The following is a 22,475-nucleotide window of genomic DNA, read 5'->3' on the forward strand; positions in this document are numbered from 1 at the left end:
ATATTTATTAGAGAAGAGCTAAAACATGGTGATATTTTATTTGAGATGATGTATAGCTTTAAAAAAAACTTTTTTCAATTGAAGGATAATTGCTCTACAGTATTATGGTGGTCTCTGCCATGCATCAACATAAATAAGTCATATTTACTTCTGTATATCTCCCCTGCCTCTTAAGCCTCCCTCCCTGACCCACATCCCACCCCTATAAGTTGAACAGAGTGCGAGGTTGGGCTCCTTGTATATAGCACCTTCTTGCTAGTTAACCTGTTTTACACATTATAGTGTATATATGTCAATGCTCCTTTCTCAGTTCATCCCACCCTCTTATTCCCCCACTGTGTCCACAAGCCTGTTCTCTACATCTGCACCTCCATTTCTTCAATACTATTTTTCTAGATTCCATATATATGTGTTAATATATGATACTTTTTTTTCTCTCTCTGGCTTACTTCACTCTGTATACAATGAAATAATACTCAGCCACAGTGTAACATAGCTTATAATTAGATGGAAAATGTGTTAGACATTAAAAATATGGAAAATACCTCTGAATTGACCTTGAGAGACTAGATAGAATTTGAATAAATTATAAACAACTTAAAATTTTCCAAAATGATGAAATGTGTGATGATTCAAATTCAGGAAACATGAGTCCCAAACTGGGGAAGTAAAAATAAATTGACACTTAGAAATGTAAAACAGCAGAATAAAACCCACCACATATTCCTGTTACTAGTGATTTCTTTGTCACAGTTTGCATGATTTTAATTTTTTTTCTTAATACTTTGATGCATTTTTCTTTTGGCAGCAAACACATTTTTTTTCAGAGTCATAGAAACAAATGTGTATTTTAAGAAGAGAAAATTGTTAATCAACAACTATAATTATATTATAAGAAATAACACTTGTAAAATTCTTTATTCTACCTTGTGTAATGGCCTTATGGTAGCTTTTATAGCCATTTTTTATTCTATTGGCTCAATTGTACAAACAAAATTCATACTAACTTCTTAGCCCTTTATTCATAAAACGTATTATAGGATACAAAGCAGAGATAAACAGTTACGCTTTGTTTAGAGACTTTTCCTTTTAACTTTTCATTTGTGTTTGTTTCTGTCTAAAGGACTGGTTACAAGATAGACCATTGACTAGAGAAATGTAAGTAAGCCTTGTCTCACCGTTAGTGTGAAAAGTACTCCATTTAGTAGAATGTTGTCTTTTTTCTGCTCTTTGCATAATAACCTCTTTAATACTTCTTGCAAGTGTTGATGATTATTTATTTTGGGATCTCCTGTCTTTACACTGAAAAGATTGGGGAATCATTTATTATGAGTCAATGTATATATTTTATGATTTTATATGATTATACTATAATTATGGGCATATTATAGTCACAACTCTACTAAAATTTTCCATATAATTATAGAATTATGATTTTATTATTTATTCCTATTTCCAAGTTGCTTGCAAAGACCTAGTTTGACACCTTAGTTAATTTCTCTGCCCATTGTTCCAATCAACAAGTCTTTCTTGTGCCTTTGGAAAGCACTTAGGTAATTAGAGCAGTAATACACAGTGTACCTTAGAAAGCCTGCATGCAGGGAAATGCCCTAGAAAGCTGATGTGGTAATCCAGAACCAAAAGTAGAAACAGAAGACCATAACAAGTAGTCATCCCCAGAAAGTAAAAAATTTCAGTTCAGATTAAACATAAGAATCAAAGATAACCTATGTATTTCCCAGCCTAGAAATTAGTATTTTAGGACTCAAAAGGACATTAAAGTAATCTTGTTTTGATACCTGTTTGATACAGGAAGCATGCTTAAGAAGGGAAGCCAGTTTGAGGGAAATTATTATATATTATACAGTGTTTACCCTATTTCCTTCTCTGTATCAGACATAGATGCGAGTATATGGAGAAGAAAATAAACCAGATGTTACATAGGTATGCAGCTGGTCAAATTTTGGAGATATCCTCGTCCTGACTGGTACTTGAAAGACCTGTTTATAATGAAACCTCTTCAGAGAATAAATGTCTTTTGTAACTAGAACTGTAGGGTGTAAGTACAGATTTGGTACTTAAAGTTGATGTTAATTCAGCTAATAAGAGAACATTGAATTACAGAATACTGACCCAGAGAAGTACCCACAAAGGTAGAGTTGGCAGTACTCTTTGGGTGCTAAGAAAAGAGTACTTTATCAATAGTAGAGAAAGGGCTAATGCTCGGTCAGAGTATTTCCTGTAAGAAAATATTTGTGTTATGAAGGTGAAAACCAAACATCAGAATCAGAATGTAAAAGCTAGAAAGAGATTACCAAGGTCTTCTACTCTATAGGTCCTTTCAGAATCTAGTCCTTTAGTCCTGAGCAAAGCCACATAACTGTATAATGGGAGAACGAAGCTTCTAATCCATTTTCTTTATTGCATTCCACTCTCTTTTCCACTATACCTGTCTCTCTACTCTGTACTGTAATCTGTGGGATTAATAGAACCTCTCCTTGGTACCAGTATATGTTGTTATAAATAAATTATGTTTAACATTGGAAAGAAATTTTTTTCAACTTAAGCAGTTGAATTTTGCAAAATGATACCTAATTACTGTTCATTTCAGTTCTTCGCCTATCAATTCTGTTGAATTTTTATAGTCTTGCAAAGTCATTTCAAGGCATTGTATAAAAGTACTGGAGTGAACCTCCATCATAGAGGAGTCATGGAATATATTGCTCTATTAGTACTCAACCTTCAGTTTGGCTCCAAACTACTACTGATATTTATGTAGGCTTGAATTGGACGTATGAGTTATTGATAGTGGGTTTGTACATATCTGTGTGTGAATTTGATGCTAACTTAAGGGAAATGGCAGATATTCAAACAAAAATGAATCAATCACAGAATTATTTTAATAATGTTATATTAAGAATTTATAATAACTTCATAAGATAAAGTTTTATGGTAGCCAAAACTAAAGCTGTAACTTAACTTATTATGTTTTTTGGTGTTTCCTTAAGGCCACCTGAAGAAGGAACCTTAAATGGTGAGTGTGTAGTAAATATAATGTGAAAAGCTAAGAATTGTATATAATGTATTTTATTTTAGCAAATACTAACATTGTACTAGATAAGAAATATTAGGCTTCATATTTGAAAAAAGCCAAGGAAGTAGAAAGTTGTTCCCTCAGTTCATTTCTCTTTATTATATGTGTTTCACAAATATGGTAACTCACCATGTGAATGATAATCTTTTTGCAGTCTTCCCACTTCCCTTCATCCTTGCTGCCCAGACTGCTTCTTCCTTATATGCCTTGTGCTACTGAATATTACTCTTTCATTCAGCTAGGTGAAACCTGAGAGGAAGGTATTCTTGACCCCCTTGACCTTGCAGTCGCAAAGTCCTATTATATTTACGTTTCTGGAATCCATCTTCCACTCTACATCCTGCTGCTGCTTTCAGTTCAGACTGTCATCATTTTAAAATCCTTTTATTGATGCATATACAGAAAATATATAGTAAGTGAGCAATCCCATGTAATTGGCACCCAGATCACAAAATACATGTCAGTGTCTTAGCTACTGTATCATCTTATAACCTCTGCCCCTTAAACAACACAGATTGATTTTATCTGTGTATGTTCGTGTTTATCTATTTTTCTCTATTTTATGTATGTATATTTGTGTGTATATATGTAAAATATATAAATGGAATCACAGCGTGTACTCTTCTTTTGTGTCTGACTTTTGTCCTAACACATGCTTATGAGATTCATAAACGTTGTATGTAGTGTGAGTTGGGCATTCTCACTACTATATAGTATTTTCTTATATGAATATATTCAGTTTATGTATCGATTCTACCATTTGATGGGTATTTCAGTAGCTTCCAGTATATGGCTAATATTGATAGCACTGCATGAGCATTCTTGTTCATGTTGTTTGGTAAACGGGATGTGTTGTTTTTTTTTTTTGGTATGTACACAGGAGTGGAATTGCTGGTGGTAGGGTGCATGTGTTTATATTCAGTAGTTACTGCCAAATAGGGTTTCAAAGTGATTGTGCCAGTTTGGGCTCCTTTCCAGTCTCTTTTCTATTCTACCACCAAAATGATTCTTTGAAAAAGATCTGATCTTGTCACTACTCTGTTTTCCATTTTTCTACTGTTTTTGGATAAAATCAGCATCTTTTCATTTTTAAAGTATTTTAAAAGTTTTATTTATTTTATTTTTGGCTGTGCTGGGTCTTTGTTGCTGTGCAGGCTTTTCTCTAGTTGTAGAGAGCAGGGGCTACTCTCTAATTGTGGTGCATGAGCTTCTCATCGTGGTGGCTTCTCTTGTTGTGGAGCACAGGTTATAGGATGCGTGGGCCTCTGGTTGCAGCATGTAGGCTCAGTAGTTGCAGTTTCTGGGCTCTAGAGCTCAGCTCAGTAGTTGCAGCATACTGACTTAATTGCTCCGCGGCATGTGGGATCTTCCCATATCAGGGTACCCATGTCTCCTGCGTTGGCAAGCAGATTCTTTACCAATGAGCCACTAGGGAAGCCCCCTGTGTCTTTTCTTAACATTGCATATTTGGCTTTTAACAATTTGGTATTCCCTGCTTCTGTAGCTTTACTTCCTACTGGTATGCCTGTACTTTTGCTCATTAATGTAAGATCTTGGTTGCATATCCAGATACTTGGTTATAAATCCAAATCACTTGTATGACGACACATACCTGAAGAGTTAGAATATTTTGGAGTGAGATCTGGGTAAGTCTATGGTTGAAAAGTGTGATTCTGATATATGGATAGGTAGGTAGATTGGTAGGTAGGTATGTAGATAAATAGATAGATGGTGTTGAAAACAACTGTTCTGTTCATATTAAACAAGTTTCTGTTTCTCAAGTATAGCAAATGTTGCCCTGACTCTGCCACACCTTCCAAACTACTCGCTTTTCCCTTCCTCTTTTCTCTGAGACATTCTTCAACCTTTCTTCAACCAGGAGACATTTGGTACCTCTCCTCTACAGTCCTATATTCTGTGTGTGAGAATATGCATACACACACTACATTTTATACAGTTTATCACACAGTGTTATAACTGTTAACTGACTTCCTTCTCCTGTAAGAATGTAAATAAAAAAGAACCTATTCTTGCATTTATATTCTAGAAAGTTCTAGAACCTTAACACGTAGTAGGTTCAGTGTATTCTCCATCTTTCTCACTACAGTTAAGTGAAGTCCTCACAGAAATTAACACAACATTGTAAATCAACTATACTTCAATAAAGAAATAAAATGTTTTAAAAAGTGAAGTCTTCAAATATATTTAGAGATGGAGGAAGGGTTTTTTTTGTTACATTTCACATTTGCTCATGGTCAACCCGCTAAAATGGTTACAGGGCTATGTCTCCACACTCCGAAGATATGACACTTCTCTCATACTTTAAATAGGGAATAAGGGAAGAATGTAGTTTATGACAGGAGAGTGTGAACTGTCATATGCTTTTTGAGTGCATAGTTACCACTAATCTGCCTTATCTGGCATAATAAAATATGGTAATAAAGCACATGAAAGACATAATTTATCACTTTTTTAATTGCAGAGAGCTTACCTGCAGACAGCTTGGAATGATTAAATGAGAATGCCTGAGCAAAAATTTATGCTGTATGATTATTTTTAAAGGGGTCTCATTTGTTTATTTGCTGTTTTAGGTCTTGCTTCTCCATTTAAGCCAGTTATGGATACAAATTACTATTACTCAGGTTAGTAACAATAAATATTATATTAAAAACAAAATTTAGTAATGCTTTGAGCTTTGGGGGATTTCATTATTTCTCTCTCATTTTTTTATGCAGCTGTGGAAAGAAATAACTTGATGAGATTATCCCAGAGCATTCCATTTACACCTGTGCCTCCAAGAGGTAAAACCAAGAAGTAAAAAGGAGAAATAAACCCTTAATTAATATGTGGGTTTATAATATAGAACATAGGTGGTGACAGAAAGAGGAGAAATTGCATTAAGAAGTGTTAACTTCATGTAAGTTTTAATCAGCCTGATTACAAGAGTCGGGTATATTTAAATAGATGAAGGCATCAGAAGTATTGATTTTTCTTTATTTCTCACATCCAGAAGCAGTGGTGTATTTTAATTCAAAACAGCTCTTGATCATAGTTTAGTAATGAAAGCACTGATAAATTGATATCACAGGATTTATGGAACAGATCTAACCTCCTGTCTGAAAGTTTAGCTTACAAATGGTTAGAAGTCTAGTTACTTTTTAAAAATTTTTCTCCAAAATGTTCATGATTTCAGAAATGCTTATCATTACCAAATACATGTGAACTTAGAAATACTAGATCTTGGTTTCTGAATATTTCTTGTCCTTAAACTTCTTTTATAAAACTACAACCTGGTCCATCTCATTTTCTATTCCTTACTTAATCTTAACCAAAGATACCTGCCAATTTTTGCTCCGTGCTTTTTAGAGTCATATTTTGACCTTAAAATGTGTCCATTCATCTTGCAGGTGAGCCTGTCACAGTGTATCGCTTGGAAGAGAGTTCTCCCAACATACTGAATAACAGCATGTCTTCTTGGTCACAGCTGGGCCTCTGTGCCAAAATAGAATTTTTAAGTAAAGAAGAGATGGGAGGAGGTTTACGAAGAGCTGTCAAAGTACAGTGTACTTGGTCAGAACATGATATCCTCAAATCAGGACATCTTTATATTATCAAATCTTTTCTTCCTGAAGTGGTTAACACATGGTCAAGTATTTATAAAGAAGATACAGTTCTGCATCTCTGTCTTAGAGTAAGTGCTAGTGAATGCATACAGTGAAGCATTGTTTGAGCTTCTTGTTTTCACTGCTAAAGTACAATTAATAAAGTCTTAATGTCAATGTTGAACAAAGGTTTCTTTTTTCTGTTGTGTAGGAAATTCAGCAACAGAGAGCAGCGCAAAAACTCACATTTGCCTTCAACCAAATGAAACCCAAATCCATACCATATTCTCCAAGGTAAATCTTTACAAATTTCTGAGATCTTTTAGTGGATAGCATTCTCTTTTGACCTTCATTATGGATGCTGAATTTCATTATTTACCCATTTTACAGATTGATTAGAATTTTATTAACAAAACTGCTAGTAATATCTATAACTTTCTCATAAGGTTCCTTGAAGTTTTCCTGCTGTATTGCCATTCAGCAGGACAGTGGTTTGCTGTGGAAGAATGTATGACTGGAGAATTTAGAAAATACAACAACAATAATGGTGATGAGATTATTCCAACTAATACACTGGAAGAAATTATGCTGGCCTTTAGCCACTGGACTTATGAATATACAAGAGGGGAGTTACTGGTACTTGATTTACAAGGTAAATTTATTAAAATATTGCTGAAAGGAAATTATGCCTCAGGTTCTCATCTATTTAATATACAGAAATCTGCTTCTCTTTAGATATGTAAAATCTTAGGTCAGTAAAAGCTGTTAAAAAAGCAAGTCAATAGTGGCCATAGTATGTAGCTATCAGGGTCCTGAAGAATAGGGTCTGGCTATCTTATTGTTATCTAGGCAGTGCAGATGTTTTAATAAGCAAAAACATGTGAAATCCCCTATTTTACTCATAGATCTATAGCCTTAGTTTTTTAAAAGTATAAAGATTATTTCTTTAAAACAATAATAAGTAATCTTTATTGTTTCTGGAGTACATGCTATCTATTACTGTCAACTGAACTACCTAAATATTTAGTGGATTAAAAAAAATTTGCTTTCACTTTTTTGGTTCAAGAATTTGGGGCTAGGTTATCTCTGCTGTACCCTTGGTGAATTTGAATGGCTGGATACTAGTTTGGACAGCTTGACTGGAGCCAAATGTTTTAAGTCTCTGTTTAAGACAGCTGAATTCCTCAGTTCTCCACCCAGTGATCTCTCTACATGGCTCGCTAGCTTGGACTTTTCTTACAGCATGGTAGTTTGGGGTAATTAGACTTTTTAAGTGACAGCTGGCTTCTCCAGAGAGAAAGCAGGAATTCTTACGTTAGGCCCCAAATGGGCCCAGATCCCTTCTGCCACATTTTACTGGTCAAGGTAAGCTGTAAGGACAGATCAGATTTAAGAGGTAAGGACTAGATTCCAGCACTTGGTTAGTGGAGCAGCATGTATACTAGGAGGGAAAAACTGATTGTAGCCTCTTTGTAGACAGATTCTTTCGTATGTTTAAAAAAAAAAGGAGAAACTATGGCTGGGAAAGAGCAGTGATTTGCTTTTTTCCTAAAGAGTAGCTTTAATTTCAACTGTTAACATAGATCAGAATTCAAGTCACCTAAGAACAATTGTTCAGAATGTTTATCGCTTGATGACTTCTTTCATTATATAGATATAAAAGATTTATTGACAAACCAACATTTGTTATTTCAATACCAACTCAACAAAATTGTATGAAAATAGCTATTGTTTTTCAGTAATTCATTTTATATAAATGATTAAGTGGTGTGTATGTAGTGAAAACTCTGATATATTTTATTAGATGGGCCAATCCATTTTCAAGTGTGCCCTAGGAAATGAGGCTGAACTATGAATATTGATTAAGAGATGGCAGTTACTTTTAATAAGCAGGGAAATTTTGATGTTCTCTATAAAATTAATGTTATGGAGCCATTTTTAAATAAAAATATTTTAGATAATTACTACAAACAAACAACATAGAAATGTATAAAGAACAGAATTGCTCCCATCTTTACTGTTTCTGTACTTTTGTGAAGACAAATTCACGAATTTTTTTTCCTTTAATCATTTGGTGTTGGGATTTTTCTCCAACTGGAGTCATGCTATATATGTATGTGTGTGTATGAGTATGTGTTTGTATTTCACTTGCTTTTTTTTCCTACCTAACAGTATATGATAAACATCTTCTGGGTTATTACTGATAAATTTGAGTCATTCCTTTTAACTGCTGTAGTATGAAAGCATAGCATGATTTAAATCCTCTCTTGTCACACAGTCACCCTATTTTTTAGGTTTAGAGAGTGCAGTTTTAAGAGTGCCTGCCATTTTAACCTTTTCCAAAAGGTTGTAGGAATTCATACTCAGCACTATGCAAGCACTCATCACTGTGCCCATTTCTTCATCTGTTCAGTATGGAATACCAGTCTGAGAAGAAATTAGTATCATATTTTAACTCTAGATTTTTCTGTTGTGAAATTCTAACCATTTTATTAGATTTCATTCTAATGGGTAAAATATTTTATGATTGTTGAAGTATCAGTAGTTGTTCTTTCTTTATGTGAATGAATAGGTAAGACTGAAGAGATTTAATCTCACTTTTAACACCTCTGGAGAGGACTGGGGGTGAAGAAAAACATTCACAGTCTTATTTTTATGTAATCTGAATCTTTTGAGCCAGGTGTATTCATATGTTAGTCTTTGATTTTTAAAAATCCAGGATACTTTTAAAATGGCTTATAGATCATGCCTTCATGTACTTAATTGTTTTTTGCTAACTAAGGTGAAACAAGGGCAAATTGTAAATAAGGAAGTATTTACTTGCAACCTTGGCCTTGTTGCATCAGAAACTGGTGCAATCAGGAACTTTCATTGTCTGCCTGCCAACTCTGACATTTAACTGTTTATGTTGCAGGAACTGTACTTGTTGCTAGTGCAATGTTGAGGTGAAAAGAGAAAAACTATACTCTATTGAATAGCTTAACATTGTGTAATGGTTGATTATACTGTAGAATTTCCTGTGACCTTTTTATTATGTATATATCACTATTTTATATCAATTACATAATATGAATTATCTTCTTTGTATATACATATAAAGGTGTGGGTGAAAGTTTGACTGACCCATCTGTGATAAAGGCAGAAGAAAAGAGGTAATGAGTTTTAATAATTTCATGAAAATCTTTTTATAGTTTCAAACTCTACATTTCTGTTTGCATCAACTGACTTTTTCTTCTAACTACCAATTCCACAGATCCTGTGATATGGTTTTTGGCCCAGCAAATCTAGGAGAAGATGCAATAAAAAACTTCAGAGCAAAACATCACTGTAATTCTTGCTGTAGAAAACTTAAACTTCCAGGTAAGCACTTTCTTAATCAGTATAAAGTATATAAATTGTTAGCAGAGTTAGCTACTGCAGAACTTCATAAGGCCAGAAACATAAATGAATCTGTGCTTTCTTTCCTTCCTTACAGAAATACAGAGTTCATTCTCTTGATATAAATTTATTATGAGTCTGGTGGATGCTAGAAATCGTGTTAGATTTTGACGATATGATAGTGAATGAGGCAAACATGGTCCCTGCTCTCAGTGGAGTTTAGTCAAATCTTAAATACTAAAAGATTAACAGAATTATAGGACTATCATAAATATCAAGCAGAAAAAATAGACCAGGTAAACACATCACTTAACACAAACTTAAAGGTCAAGGAATGCTACCTATGGAACTAACAGATTTGCCTAAAACTGAAGGATGCATAGACTTTCAGGTTGGCCTGGAAAAGAGTGTTTCATGAAACAGAAACAAGGAATTGCAGATACAGTTACTCATGATAGTAATTTCATCTTTATATTTGAGAATTACAAGTTATTATTGAATTGTAAGTTGTTTCACAGACCAGTGGTTCTTGCTCTTTGGTGTGCATTGTCATTCCCTATGGAACTTTTCCAAAATTACAGGTGCTTGGCACTTGCCCTGGACCTGTATTTCTGAAAGTTCCTCTCATTATGACCAGTAATGTAGTAATGAAGACCTTGGGCCTGGGAGCCAGACTCCAGGTCCTCAAAGAATATCTACATCATAGAGGTTTGTAGTTTTTGTTTGTTTGAGGTTTAAATGAGTTGGTATTTGTGAAGTACTTCCGGAACAGTGCCAGGGACGTAGTAAGCATGTTACTACTACTGTCTGTAATTTTTTTTTAATTGTTCATGTTAGCAGATTCAGAAATTATTTACTTTGTATGTTGACCTTGTATCCTACATTCTTGCTAAACTAACTTAGTTCTACGAGGCTTTTTGGTTTCGTTTCGTTTAGTTTTTTGTTTGTAAATTCTGTGTAGACAGTAGAGACAGTTTTGTTACTTCCTTTGCAATTTGTATGCCTTTCATTTATTTTTCTTAACTTTTTTCACTGGCCAGGAATTCTAGTACAATGTTCAATATGAATAGTGAGAGTAGACATCCTCTTTCACACCTTATTCGTTGAAGATGCTTATCCTAAATGGACATCGAATAGTCAGATGTTTTTTCTGCATCTATATTTTTGGTTTGATCATTTGGTTTTTCTTCTTTAATTGGTTACTGTTACATTGAATTACACTAATTGTCTTTTTAAAATGTTGAGCCAGTCTTGTATTCCCAGGAAAAACTCCACTTCATCTTGATATATTATCTTTTTTTGTGTTCATTTGTGTGTTCAAATTGTATATGGATTCAATTTCCTAATGTTTTGTTGATGATTTTTATATCTATGTTCATGAAGAATGTTGATCTGTGAGATTTTTTTTTCCCCCTTGTACTGTCATTCTTGTTTTGTTTTCGGATAATACCTTAAAAATAAGTTGGAATTATTTACACCTCTTCTGTTTTGGGGAATAGATTGTATAGAATTGATACTATCTCCAGTTCAAATGTTTGATGGAATTATCTAGCAAAACCATCTGTCTGAAGTTTTCTTCATCAGATACTTTTTAACTAAGAGTTTATGTTTTTTAGATAGATACTGGGTTTTTTGAGTGAGTTTTAATAGTTTGTGTCTTTCAGGGGGTTGGTCCATTTTATTTGTTTTGAGAAACAGTTAATAATACACCTGTGTAAGTTTAAGGCATACAGACAGCATGATGGTTTGATTTACATAAACTGTGAAGTGATTTTACCACAATAGATTCAGGTAGCATTCATCTTTTCATATACATAGAATAGAAATAAAAGAAAATATTTTTCCTCATGATGACTCTTGGTATTTATTTACTCTTTTAACAACTTTCCTGTGTATCATATATCAGTGTTAGCTATAGTCATGGTATTCTACATTATATCCCTAGTGCTTATTTATTGTGTAACTGAAAGTTTGTACCTTATGACCACCTGCTTCCAGTTCTTGCTCACCTTACCCTCCACCTCTGGTAACCAGAAATCATCTCTTCCTGTCAGTTTGTTTTCTTAGGTTCTATGTATAAATGAGATTGAATAGTATTTGACTTTATTTTATTTAAATTGGCAAATTTATAGGCATAGTTCTTTTTGTGATACTATATTTTAAAATGTCTGGTGATTCTGGTGAATCCTCTCTTTTATGGTATCATATGCTTTTTCTTTTTCAGTCTGGCTAAAGTGTATCTGTGTTATTGGTACTTTAAAAGAACCAGTTTTTGTTTTCATTGCTTTATTCTATTATCTGTTGTCAGTTTCTTTTTTTTTTTTTTTTCTCTATTATTTCCATTTTTCTGCTTGCTTCCTCTGGGTTTAGTTTGTTTTTTCTCTAGTTAGGGTAGAAATTTAGATTATTGAGACTAGTGCTATAGATTTTCCTGTAAGCATTGTGTTAGCTGCATTTCATAAATTTTGTGTTAAAAAATATAGAGGGATATGTATTATTTTTGTTTTTAATTTTTTAAATATAGCTTATTTCCCTTGAGATTTCCTCTTTGACATATAGATTATTTACAAATGTCTTTTTTAGTTCTCAAATGTTTGTAATTTTTCCTGGTAAATGATTTCTTGCTTAATTCCATTATGATAAGAAAACATGCTTTGTATGAATTCAATTTAAAGAAAAATTGTAAACCTTATAAAGATACTGTCTGTAGTGAATGAATGTTATATTTCAAGAGAATATTCTCTTGTTGGATAAAGTATTTGATTAATGTTAATGAAAGAAAGTTTTTTGATAGTGTTGTACTGCTTTTTTATATCCTGGCTGATTTTGTGTCTACTTACTCTGTTTATTACTTAGAAAGGAGATCTTTAATTGTGAATTTGTCTGCTTTGCTTTCAGTTTTCTCAGTTTTCCCTGCATATATTTTGAAGCTTTGCTACACTGATTTACAGTATATATAAAGATTTTTATATATATACAAAGATTTATACCAAGAAGTTAAGGCTTCTTGATTTAATGGTTTAATTTTTGTCATTATGTACTGGTATGGTAATTTCCCTTGTTCTAAAGTCTACTTTGTCTGATATTAGCATAGCTTTTGATTGGTGGTTCCATCAGATATCTTTTCCTATTATTTTTACTTGTATATATTAACTATTTTTAAAGTCATTTTCTTATACACAGCGTAAAGTAATTAGTTCCTAGGTTTAATCTGTGTTTCTTAAATCTAACAATTTCTATCTTTTAATTGCTGTTTTAGGCCCTTTATGTTTAATGTAATTATTGATATGGTTAGGTTTTTATCTGCTGTTTTATTGTTTTCTGATTGACGTCTCTGGTTTGTTTTGTTGTTCCCCCTCCTTTTTATTTTAGTATTCTCTTTTATCTTTATGTTGTTTTTCTTTTAAGTGGTTGCTCATAGTTTCCCTTACCTAAGAATGTATTTTGCTTTCATTCCTGAAGGGTATTTTCATTGGATCTGGAATTTGAGGTTGACGCTTTTTCTGTCAGCACTTAAAAAATGTTCTGCTGTCTTCTGGCCTCTCTAATTTCTGATGAAAACTCCATAGTCATTTGAGTTATTCTTCCTTTTACATGATGTATCATTATAATGTATCTCCTTTAAAGATTTAGTATTTATTTTTGGTTTTGAGCAGTTTGACAGTTGGATTTTATGTCTAGTAACTTTCTCTGAGTTTATCTTGTTTCAGCTTTACTAAGCTTCTTAAGTTTGCAAATTGATGACTTGTGTCAAATTTGGGGAGTTTTTAGTTACTAGTTCATCAAATATGTGTTCTTCATCAACCTTTTCATCTGTTCCTGGACTCTCATAAAAAGACCTTTTGATAATTCTCACCCAGGAACTTGTGACTCTGGGGACTAACTTAAAAATTAATTTTTTTCTTTTGTTCAGATCAGATAATTTCTACTGATCAATATACACACTCACTGACTCCTCATTCTTTCTTTATTCTGCTGTTAAGCTTTGCACTTAAGTTTTTATTTCACTTACATTTTCAGAACTATAATTTCCTTTTGGTTCTTTTTGTGCTGACTCTTTCTCTTCTGAAGACTTGTTTTCCTTTCATTTCAAGTCTTTTGTCCTGTATCATGGACTATGGTTATAACAGTAGCTAAAGTCTTTAATTCTTCCATCTGGGTTATCTTGGGATTGGCATCTCTTGGTTGTCTTTTTCTTTGAGAATCTATTAAATGTTTCTGTTTTTTGTATCTCTAGTAATTTTAGAATATGTCCAGGATATCTAGTGTTAGGTAAAAGATGACCAGGACGTGAAAAGAGTGTCTAACAGGCTTTAATGGAGAGTGCTACCGGGCGGGGTTCCTGGACCCAAATGAGGCAGGTCAAGGAGGTCCGCGCATGGACCGTGCTGGGGGGTGGTTTATATACGTTTGTTGCAAGGGATGGTCAGGCTAGATCACCAAAAAAGGTACAGTTATTGGATGGGGGTTTGGATAGGTCATAGTAAACACCCTTTTCCAACAACACAAGAGAAGACTCTACACATGGACACCACCAGATGGTCAACACCGAAATCAGATTGATTATATTCTTTGCAGCCAAAGATGGAGAAGCTCTATACAGTCAACAAAAACAAGACCACGAGCTGACTGTGGCTCAGATCATGAACTCCCTATTACCAAAATCAGACTCAAATTGAAGAAAGTAGGGAAAACCGCTAGACCATTCAGGTATGACCTCAATCAAATCCCTTATGATTATACAGTGGAAGTGAGAAATAGATTTAAGGGCCTAGATCTGATAGATAGAGTGCCTGATGAACTATGGAATGAGGTTCGTGACATTGTACAGGAGACAGGGATCAAGACCATCCCCATGGAAAAGAAATGCAAAAAAGCAAAATGGCTGTCTGCGGAGGCCTTACAAATAGCTGTGAAAAGAGAGGCGAAAAGCAAAGGAGAAAAGGAAAGATAGAAGCATCTGAATGCAGAGTTCCAAAGAATAGCAAGAAGAGATAAGAAAGCCTTCTTCAGTGACCAATGCAAAGAAATAGAGGAAAACAACAGAATGGGAAAGACTAGAGATCTCTTCAAGAAAATCAGAGATACCAAGGGAACATTTCATGCAAAGATGGGCTTGATAAAGGACAGAAATGGTCTGGACCTAACAGAAGCAGAAGATATTAAGAAGAGGTGGCAAGAATACACGGAAGAACTGTACAAAAAAATCTCCACGACCCAGACAATCATGATGATGTGATCACTAATCTAGAGCCAGACATCTTGGAATGTGAAGTCAAGTGGGCCTTAGAAAGCATCACTATGAACAAAGCTAGTGGAGTGATGGAATTCCAGTTGAGCTATTTCAAATCCTGAAAGATGTTGCTGTGAAAGTGCTGCACTCAATATGCCAGCAAATTTGGAAAACTCAGCAGTGGCCACAGGACTGGAAAAGGTCAGTTTTCATTCCAATCCCAAAGAAAGGCAATGCCAAAGGATGCTCAAACTACTGCACAATTGCACTCATCTCACATGCTAGTAAAGTAATGCTCAAAATTCTCCAAGCCAGGCTTCAGCAATACATGAACCGTGAACTGCCTCATGTTCAAGCTGGTTTTAGAAAAGGCAGGGGAACCAGAGATCAAATTGCCAACATCCGCTGGATCATCAAAAAAGCAAGACAGTTCCAGAAAAACATCTATTTCCGCTTTATTGACTATGCCAAAGCCTTTGACTGTGTGGATCACAATCAACTGTGGAAAATTCTGAAAGAGATGGGAATACCAGACCACCTAACCTGCCTCTTGAGAAATCTGTATGCAGGCCAGGAAGCAACAGTTAGAACTGGACATGGAACAACAGACTGGTTCCAAATAGGAAAAGGAGTACGTCAAGGCTGTATATTGTCACCCTGCTTATTTAACTTCTATGCAGAGTACATCATGAGAAACGCTGGGCTGGAAGAAACACAAGCTGGAATCAAGATTGCCGGCAGAAATATCAATAACCTCAGATATGCAGATGACACCACCCTTATGGCAGAAAGTGAAGAGGAACTAAAGAGCTCTTGATGAAAGTGAAAGAGGAGAGTGAAAAAGTTGGCTTAAAGCTCAACATTCAGAAAACGAAGATCATGGCATCCGGTCCCATCACTTCATGGGAAATAGATGGGGAAACAGTAGAAACAGTGTCAGACTTTATTTTTGGGGGCTCCAAAATCACTGCAGATGGTGACTGCAGCCATGAAATTAAAAGACTCTTGCTCCTTGGAAGAAAAGTTATGACCAACCTAGATAGTATGTTCAAAAGCAGAGACATTACTTAGCTGACTAAGGTCCGTCTAGTCAAGGCTATGGTTTTTCTTGTGGTCATGTAAGGATGTGAGAGTTGGACTGTGAAGAAGGCTGCACACCAAAGAATTGACGCTTTTGAACTGTGGTGTTGGAGAAGACTCTTGAGAGTCCCTTGGACTGCAAGGAGATCCAACCAGTCCATTCTGAAGGAGATCAACCCTGGGATTTCTTTGGAAGGAATGATGCTAAAGCTGAAGCTCCAGTACTTTGGCCACCTCATGTGAAGAGCTGACTCATTGGAAAAGACTCTGATGCTGGGAGGGATTGGGGGCAGGAGGAGAAGGGGACGACCGAGGATGAGATGGCTGGATGCCATCACTGACTTGATGGATGTGAGTCTGAGTGAACTCCGGGAGATGATGATGGACAGGGAGGCCTGGCTTGCTGGGATTCATGTTGCAAAGAGTCGGACATGACTGAGCGACTGAACTAACTCGGATAGGTTGTTAGGTCGAGGTGTCGTGGGCTGATAGGTCCTTCTATGTGGCTGGGGTGGGATGGCTTTAGCTGGCAAGTGTGCTGTCATTGGTCCCTGGGATCTGGGAGGATCCTTCCGTTAGGGACTTTCCCGCCTGTGGGAAAGAGGAAGGGCTGCCCATCATGGCCCCTGGGTCTGGCCTTACATCTAGAATATTACGAGATTTGAGATCTTATTAAAAATCCTCTAGAGAATTTTGAATTGTTGAATCTTCTTGAGATTTGTGATGTTATTATGCAACCATTTCAGTTAAATTCAAATCACAGTCTGTCTTTTGTGTGACTTTGAGTCCAATGTCAGTTTGGTTTTTAAAACCTTTTTTGCATTATCATTCAAGTTTCTCTAATATGTGTCAAACAGGGTCAAGTCTGGAACATGAACAAAGGTCTGCACCATAGTTTAATTCTCAAAGCCTATGCCATGCTGTCTTTCTACCTGTGTGCCACTCAGGGAGTATCATGCACAAATTGAGGGTGTCTCTCCATTTTCCTCTTCTCCATGATTTCTTCCATACTTTGTGATTCCCAAGGGCCTCTTTTTTTCTTTTTTTGGTACGCTGACTAGAAAGCCAGGATTTTGGCCTCCCTGTGCTATCATATACTTTCTGTAATGTAGTCCATTTCTGGTGCTGACAGTAATACTTTTTGGATCAAAAGGTACCTATTCTCAGTTCTTCTGGTCAGAGAGGTTTTTCTCTTGGAGTTGTGGGTACTTTCCCTGCTTCCACCACTGTAGGAATGCCTCTTCTTGACTAGGGTTTGTCTTAGGTAAAGGGCAAGAGCAAAAAGAAAAATTAAAAAGAGCATTCCCCTCAACATTTTCCATCCCATAGGTCCTCCTTCCTTATCCTCAACCTGGGAACTCTTGGAGCTTTTTCGTCCACATTCACTGTACATTTCTGTGACTGAGCTATCTTCAAGTCTAAGCCTAAAATAGATGAAAAAAGAACCAAAAACAGGAAATTCACCACCATATAGATCATTCTTCAAGTTCAGATTTTCCTTCCTATATATCTGCTGTCACTTTTCAGAAATCTCAGGTAGTTGCTTTATATATCATGTAAAAGGTTGTAATCAGTGAAAGAGAGAGAAGATGGAATATTCTTGTCTATTTTAGCAAGAAGTGGAACATACAGTGGTGAACTTAACAGGCAGCCCATATACAGTTTTTACTTGGTTTTTGATACAATGCAATTTTTAATAGCATATCTGTTTATTAAATTATCATTATAAGCAGGATTTCACAGCTTAATAGGGACATTAAAAGCAATTTAGTCCAAATCCATTGTTTTGCAGAATATAAAATAAGAGTTTACATGATTTGCGCATGGTTACACCATTAGTTAACACTGCAGTTGTGAATTGAATTATAATTATGTTTCTGTCCATTGTTCTTTGTGTACAGTTCAGCTGCAAATTAATTTGCATTCCTTAAGGCCTAATGCAAAGTCTTAAAGTTTACAAAAATTGTTCATACTGTAGTAAGTATGTATTTGGATCATTGAACATAGACTGTTGCTGAAATGAAAATTAACAGTTTATATTCTGAGCGTTAGTTACCTCTTGTTTTTTAATTGGAGTATATTTGCCTAACTGAACGTAAGTTTGGTTTTATATGGAAATAAAAGTAGAAGGGTTTATGGACAACTCTGGTTTAAAATATAAATTTGATACTACTCTCTTAAGTTTTTCAATTCTGCAACCATTGTCATATGTGTCTGTAATGTCAAGTTCATCCTATCCCATAGCTATATATGCAGTTCCCATGTTATTAGTACCAGATTTAACTAAAGACTAACTTTTGCTGAGCTCCTGTTTCTGTATTCCCTTTCTTTCATTGCTACTTGAATTACCTTTTTTTTTAAATTGGAGGATAATTGCTTAACAATGTTGTGTCGTTTTCTACCATACAACAATGTGAATTAGCCAAAAGTACACATATATCCCTTCCCTTTTGAGCCTCCCTCCCACCTCTCCCCGATCTCACCCTTCTTGGTTGCCACAGAGCACTGAGCTGAGCTCCTTGTTATACAGCAGCTTCCCACTAGCTCTCTGTTTTATACACGGTAGTGTATATATGTCAGTGCTACTTTCTCAGTTCATCCCACCCTCTCCTTCCTCTGCTGTGTCCACAAGTCTGTTGTCTGTGTCTCTGTTCCTGCCTTGCAAATAAGTTCATCAGTGCCATTTTTCTAGATTCCATATGAATCCACTATTTGTTTTTCTCTTTCTGATATACTTCACTCTGTATAACAGGCTCCAGATTCAAGTAACATGTTCGCTTCAGAATTCTTGACTTTCATTTCCCTTCCTACAAAACTCTACTTCCCTGTCTCAAGTTGCTCAGGCTCAAAACCTAAAAGCTAGCCAGTTCCTTTTTTCTCTCACTTTTCATAACCAATCTGTCAAATTCTGTCTGCTCAAATTCTGAAATCTCTCTAGAATTTATCAATTTCTTTTCATCATCATTGCCACTGTTTTGTTTCCTAGATTCTTACCCATTGTCCCCTAAGAAGACTTCATGACAATTGGAATGGTCATTTTAAATAAATTTGATTATGTTACATTCCTCCCTTAAGACTGCTTAATACCTTCCAGTGGATTTTACTGTAATGTGTACTTACCTTTGCTTGTGTCCCCTGAATAAGAGGTCAGCAGACTTTTCTGTAAAAGGCAAAAGAAATAGGGACTTCCCTGGTGGTCCAATGGTGAAGACTCCACATTTCCAATGCAAGGGGTATGGATTCAATCCCTGGTTGAGGAACTAGGATCCCGTATGCTGCATGGTGCAGCCAGGAAAAAAAAAAGGGCAAAGTATGTATTTTAGGCTTTGTGGGCCATGTGACTTGTGTCACAGCTACCCAGCTCTCCCATTGTAGTACAGAAACGGCCATCAGTTCAGTTCAGTCGCTCAGTCGTGTCCGACTCTTTGCGACCCCATGAATCACAGCACACCAGGCCTCCCTGTCCATCACCAACTCCCGGAGTTCACTCAGATTCATGTTCATCAAGTCAGTGATGCCATCCAGCCATCTCATTCTCTGTCGTCCCCTTCTCCTCCTGCCCCCAATCCCTCCCAGCATCAGAGTCTTTTCCAATGAGTCAACTCTTCGCATGAGGTGGCCAAAGTATTGGAGTTTCAGCCTTAGCATCATTCATTCCAAAGAAATCCCAGGGCTGATCTCCTTCAGAATGGACTGGTTGGATCTCCTTGCAGTCCAAGGGACTCTCAAGAGTCTTCTCCAACACCACAGTTCAAAAGCATCAATTCTTTGGTGCTCAGCCTTCTTCACAGTCCAACTCTCACATCCATACATGACCATAGGAAAAACCATAGCCTTGACTAGACAGACCTTAGTTGGCAGAGTAATGTCTCTGCTTTTGAATATGCTATCTAGGTTGGTCCTAACTTTTCTTCCAAGGAGTAAGCGTCTTTTAATTTCATGGCTGCAGTCACCATCTGCAGTGATTTTGGAGCCCCCAAAAATAAAGTCTGACACGGTTTCCACTGTTTCCCCATCTATTTCCCATGAAGTGATGGGACCAGATGCCATGATCTTCGTTTTCTGAATGTTGAGCTTTAAGCCAACTCTTTCACTCTCCTCTTTCACTTTCATCAAGAGGCTCTTTAGTTCCTCTTCACTTTCTGCCATAAGGGTGGTGTCATCTGCATATCTGAGGTTATTGATAGACAATCTATAAACAAATTTGTATGGCTGCATTCCAATAAAACTATTTACAAAAACAGGGCAGACCAGATTTGGGCCACAGGCTGTAGTTTGACAACTTTTGGTAATTAACTGTTGTGTGACCTCATTTTTTCCTAGTGTTTCCCTACTTGCAAGCCATGCTGCTGCTTGTCATTCTTGGAACACACCAAGTCTATTTCCTTTCTATAGTCTGTAATCAACTTTCTCTCTGCATAGAGTACTCTTCTTCCTGGGACTTTGATAGGTCATTTCTCAATTGATGTTATTGTTCAATTGCCAAGTTGTCTGACTCTGCAACCGCATGTACTGCAGCACTCTAGGCTTCCCTGTCCCTCACTGTCTCCCAGGATTTGCCCAAGTTCATGTCCATTGCATTGGTGATGCCATCCAACCATCTCATCCTCTGTTGCCCACTTCTCCTTCTGCCTTCAATCTTTCCCAGAATCAGGGTCTTTTTCCAGTGAGTTGGCTGTTTATATCAGTTGGCCGAAGTATTGGAGCTTCAGCTTCAGTCCTTCCAACGAGTATTCTCAGTATTTCTCAATATTCAAGTCTTTACTCACATGTTATCTCCTGCAGCTCTTCTGCCCAGCCCTGTCTAAAAGAATCACCATATACCATCTCCCACTTGATCCTCTTCACACTGTTTTCTTCAAGGCACTTGTTACTGCTTATAATTCTGTTATTTTTCTGTTTGTTTTCCTTAAGAACATAAGTTCCATTAGAACAGGGATGTTATCTGCCTTGTTCAGTGCTAACATTTCTATACTTACATGAGTTATTAACTCATAGTCAGAACATAATTATTTGTTGAACGATTTCATTTTTATGCATATAAATTTTGGGACTTGAATTTATAACAAGATTGTAAAAAATAGATCTGGCATGTTTAGAGGGAAATTGATTTAGGAAATGTTCTTAATTTTCTTTTTCTAAGCAATACTGACTCTTTTTTTCTTTTTTTGTTGGGGTTGTGAATATAGATCTGAAGAGGAATGACTATACACCTGATAAAATAATATTTCCTCAGGATGAGCCTTCTGATTTGACTCTTCAGCCTGGAAATTCCACCAAAGAATCAGAATCAACTAATTCTATTCGTCTGATGTTATAATATTACTGAATCATTGGTTTTGATTACACCTCACAAAAATGTTACTGTGTCACTTTTCTGTTAGGAGGAAATTGTTTGATAATACAGAAGAGTGTGTGCTGAATCTAGCACAGTTAAAAGGTCAATATTCTTTTGGCCCAATTAAACTAGTCAGTCAAGAACTCCCTATATGATACAGCTGGCAGCTGTTAAATTTTAAAGGTAAAGAAAAATTAGTATTTATGACTTTTTAAAGGGCTCTTTTTAACAGAGAATTTCATTTGACTTTGTTCTGATGAGGGTAATAACCCTCTTTGTGTGGTGCAATACCATTAACCAAAGTTAGGTGTCTGCAGATTTTATTGGCAGCTGGTTTACTGCCATTCAGCTAGTGAAATGAAGTCACCCAGTCTTTTGGTTCAATGGCAGTCAGATGTCTTCCTCAATGTGTTTTAGTGTGTTCAGTGATGTCACTAGTGCCCAACTAGATGCTTGTTGGCCATGGGAAAGGAGGCTTGTTATATAATTCTAGCTCTACAGGGATGTAGGAAGCCCAGGCTGAAAACCGTTTTCTAAGAGGGACTTTATGAATCAGGGTTAGGCTCCTATTTAAAAGATAGAGCCAGTTTTTTGTTAAATAGAGCCCAAATTGTGCAAAAGTATAATTTTTTAAAAAAACATTGTTTTCTCAAGACATTGTTAAATAGAAGAAAGCCATGTTAGATTGCTATAACCTAAATATCTCAAAGGAAAAACTTAACTCACTGTTTAAGAGAAGTTCCCATGTGA

The 22,475-nt window shown here is 35.8% G+C and overlaps 1 protein-coding gene across 1 annotated transcript in view; it reads left to right on the top strand.

Annotated features, from left to right (window-relative positions):
- Positions 1–21,800, top strand: part of TRPM7 (transient receptor potential cation channel subfamily M member 7) — a 100,014-nt gene extending 78,214 nt beyond the window's left edge. Inside the window, exons 30-39 of the mRNA XM_052647368.1 lie at positions 1,124–1,158; positions 3,009–3,034; positions 5,686–5,736; positions 5,830–5,895; positions 6,502–6,785; positions 6,908–6,990; positions 7,143–7,348; positions 9,797–9,848; positions 9,950–10,056; positions 21,577–21,800. Coding sequence (XP_052503328.1) covers positions 1,124–1,158; positions 3,009–3,034; positions 5,686–5,736; positions 5,830–5,895; positions 6,502–6,785; positions 6,908–6,990; positions 7,143–7,348; positions 9,797–9,848; positions 9,950–10,056; positions 21,577–21,707 — 1,041 coding nt within the window. The 3' untranslated portion in view covers positions 21,708–21,800. The remainder of the gene's footprint in view (positions 1–1,123; positions 1,159–3,008; positions 3,035–5,685; positions 5,737–5,829; positions 5,896–6,501; positions 6,786–6,907; positions 6,991–7,142; positions 7,349–9,796; positions 9,849–9,949; positions 10,057–21,576) is intronic.
- Positions 21,801–22,475: the final 675 nt, after the last annotated feature.

This window comes from Budorcas taxicolor, chromosome 10 (genome assembly GCF_023091745.1).
Source record: "Budorcas taxicolor isolate Tak-1 chromosome 10, Takin1.1, whole genome shotgun sequence".
Lineage (NCBI taxonomy): Eukaryota > Metazoa > Chordata > Mammalia > Artiodactyla > Bovidae > Budorcas > Budorcas taxicolor.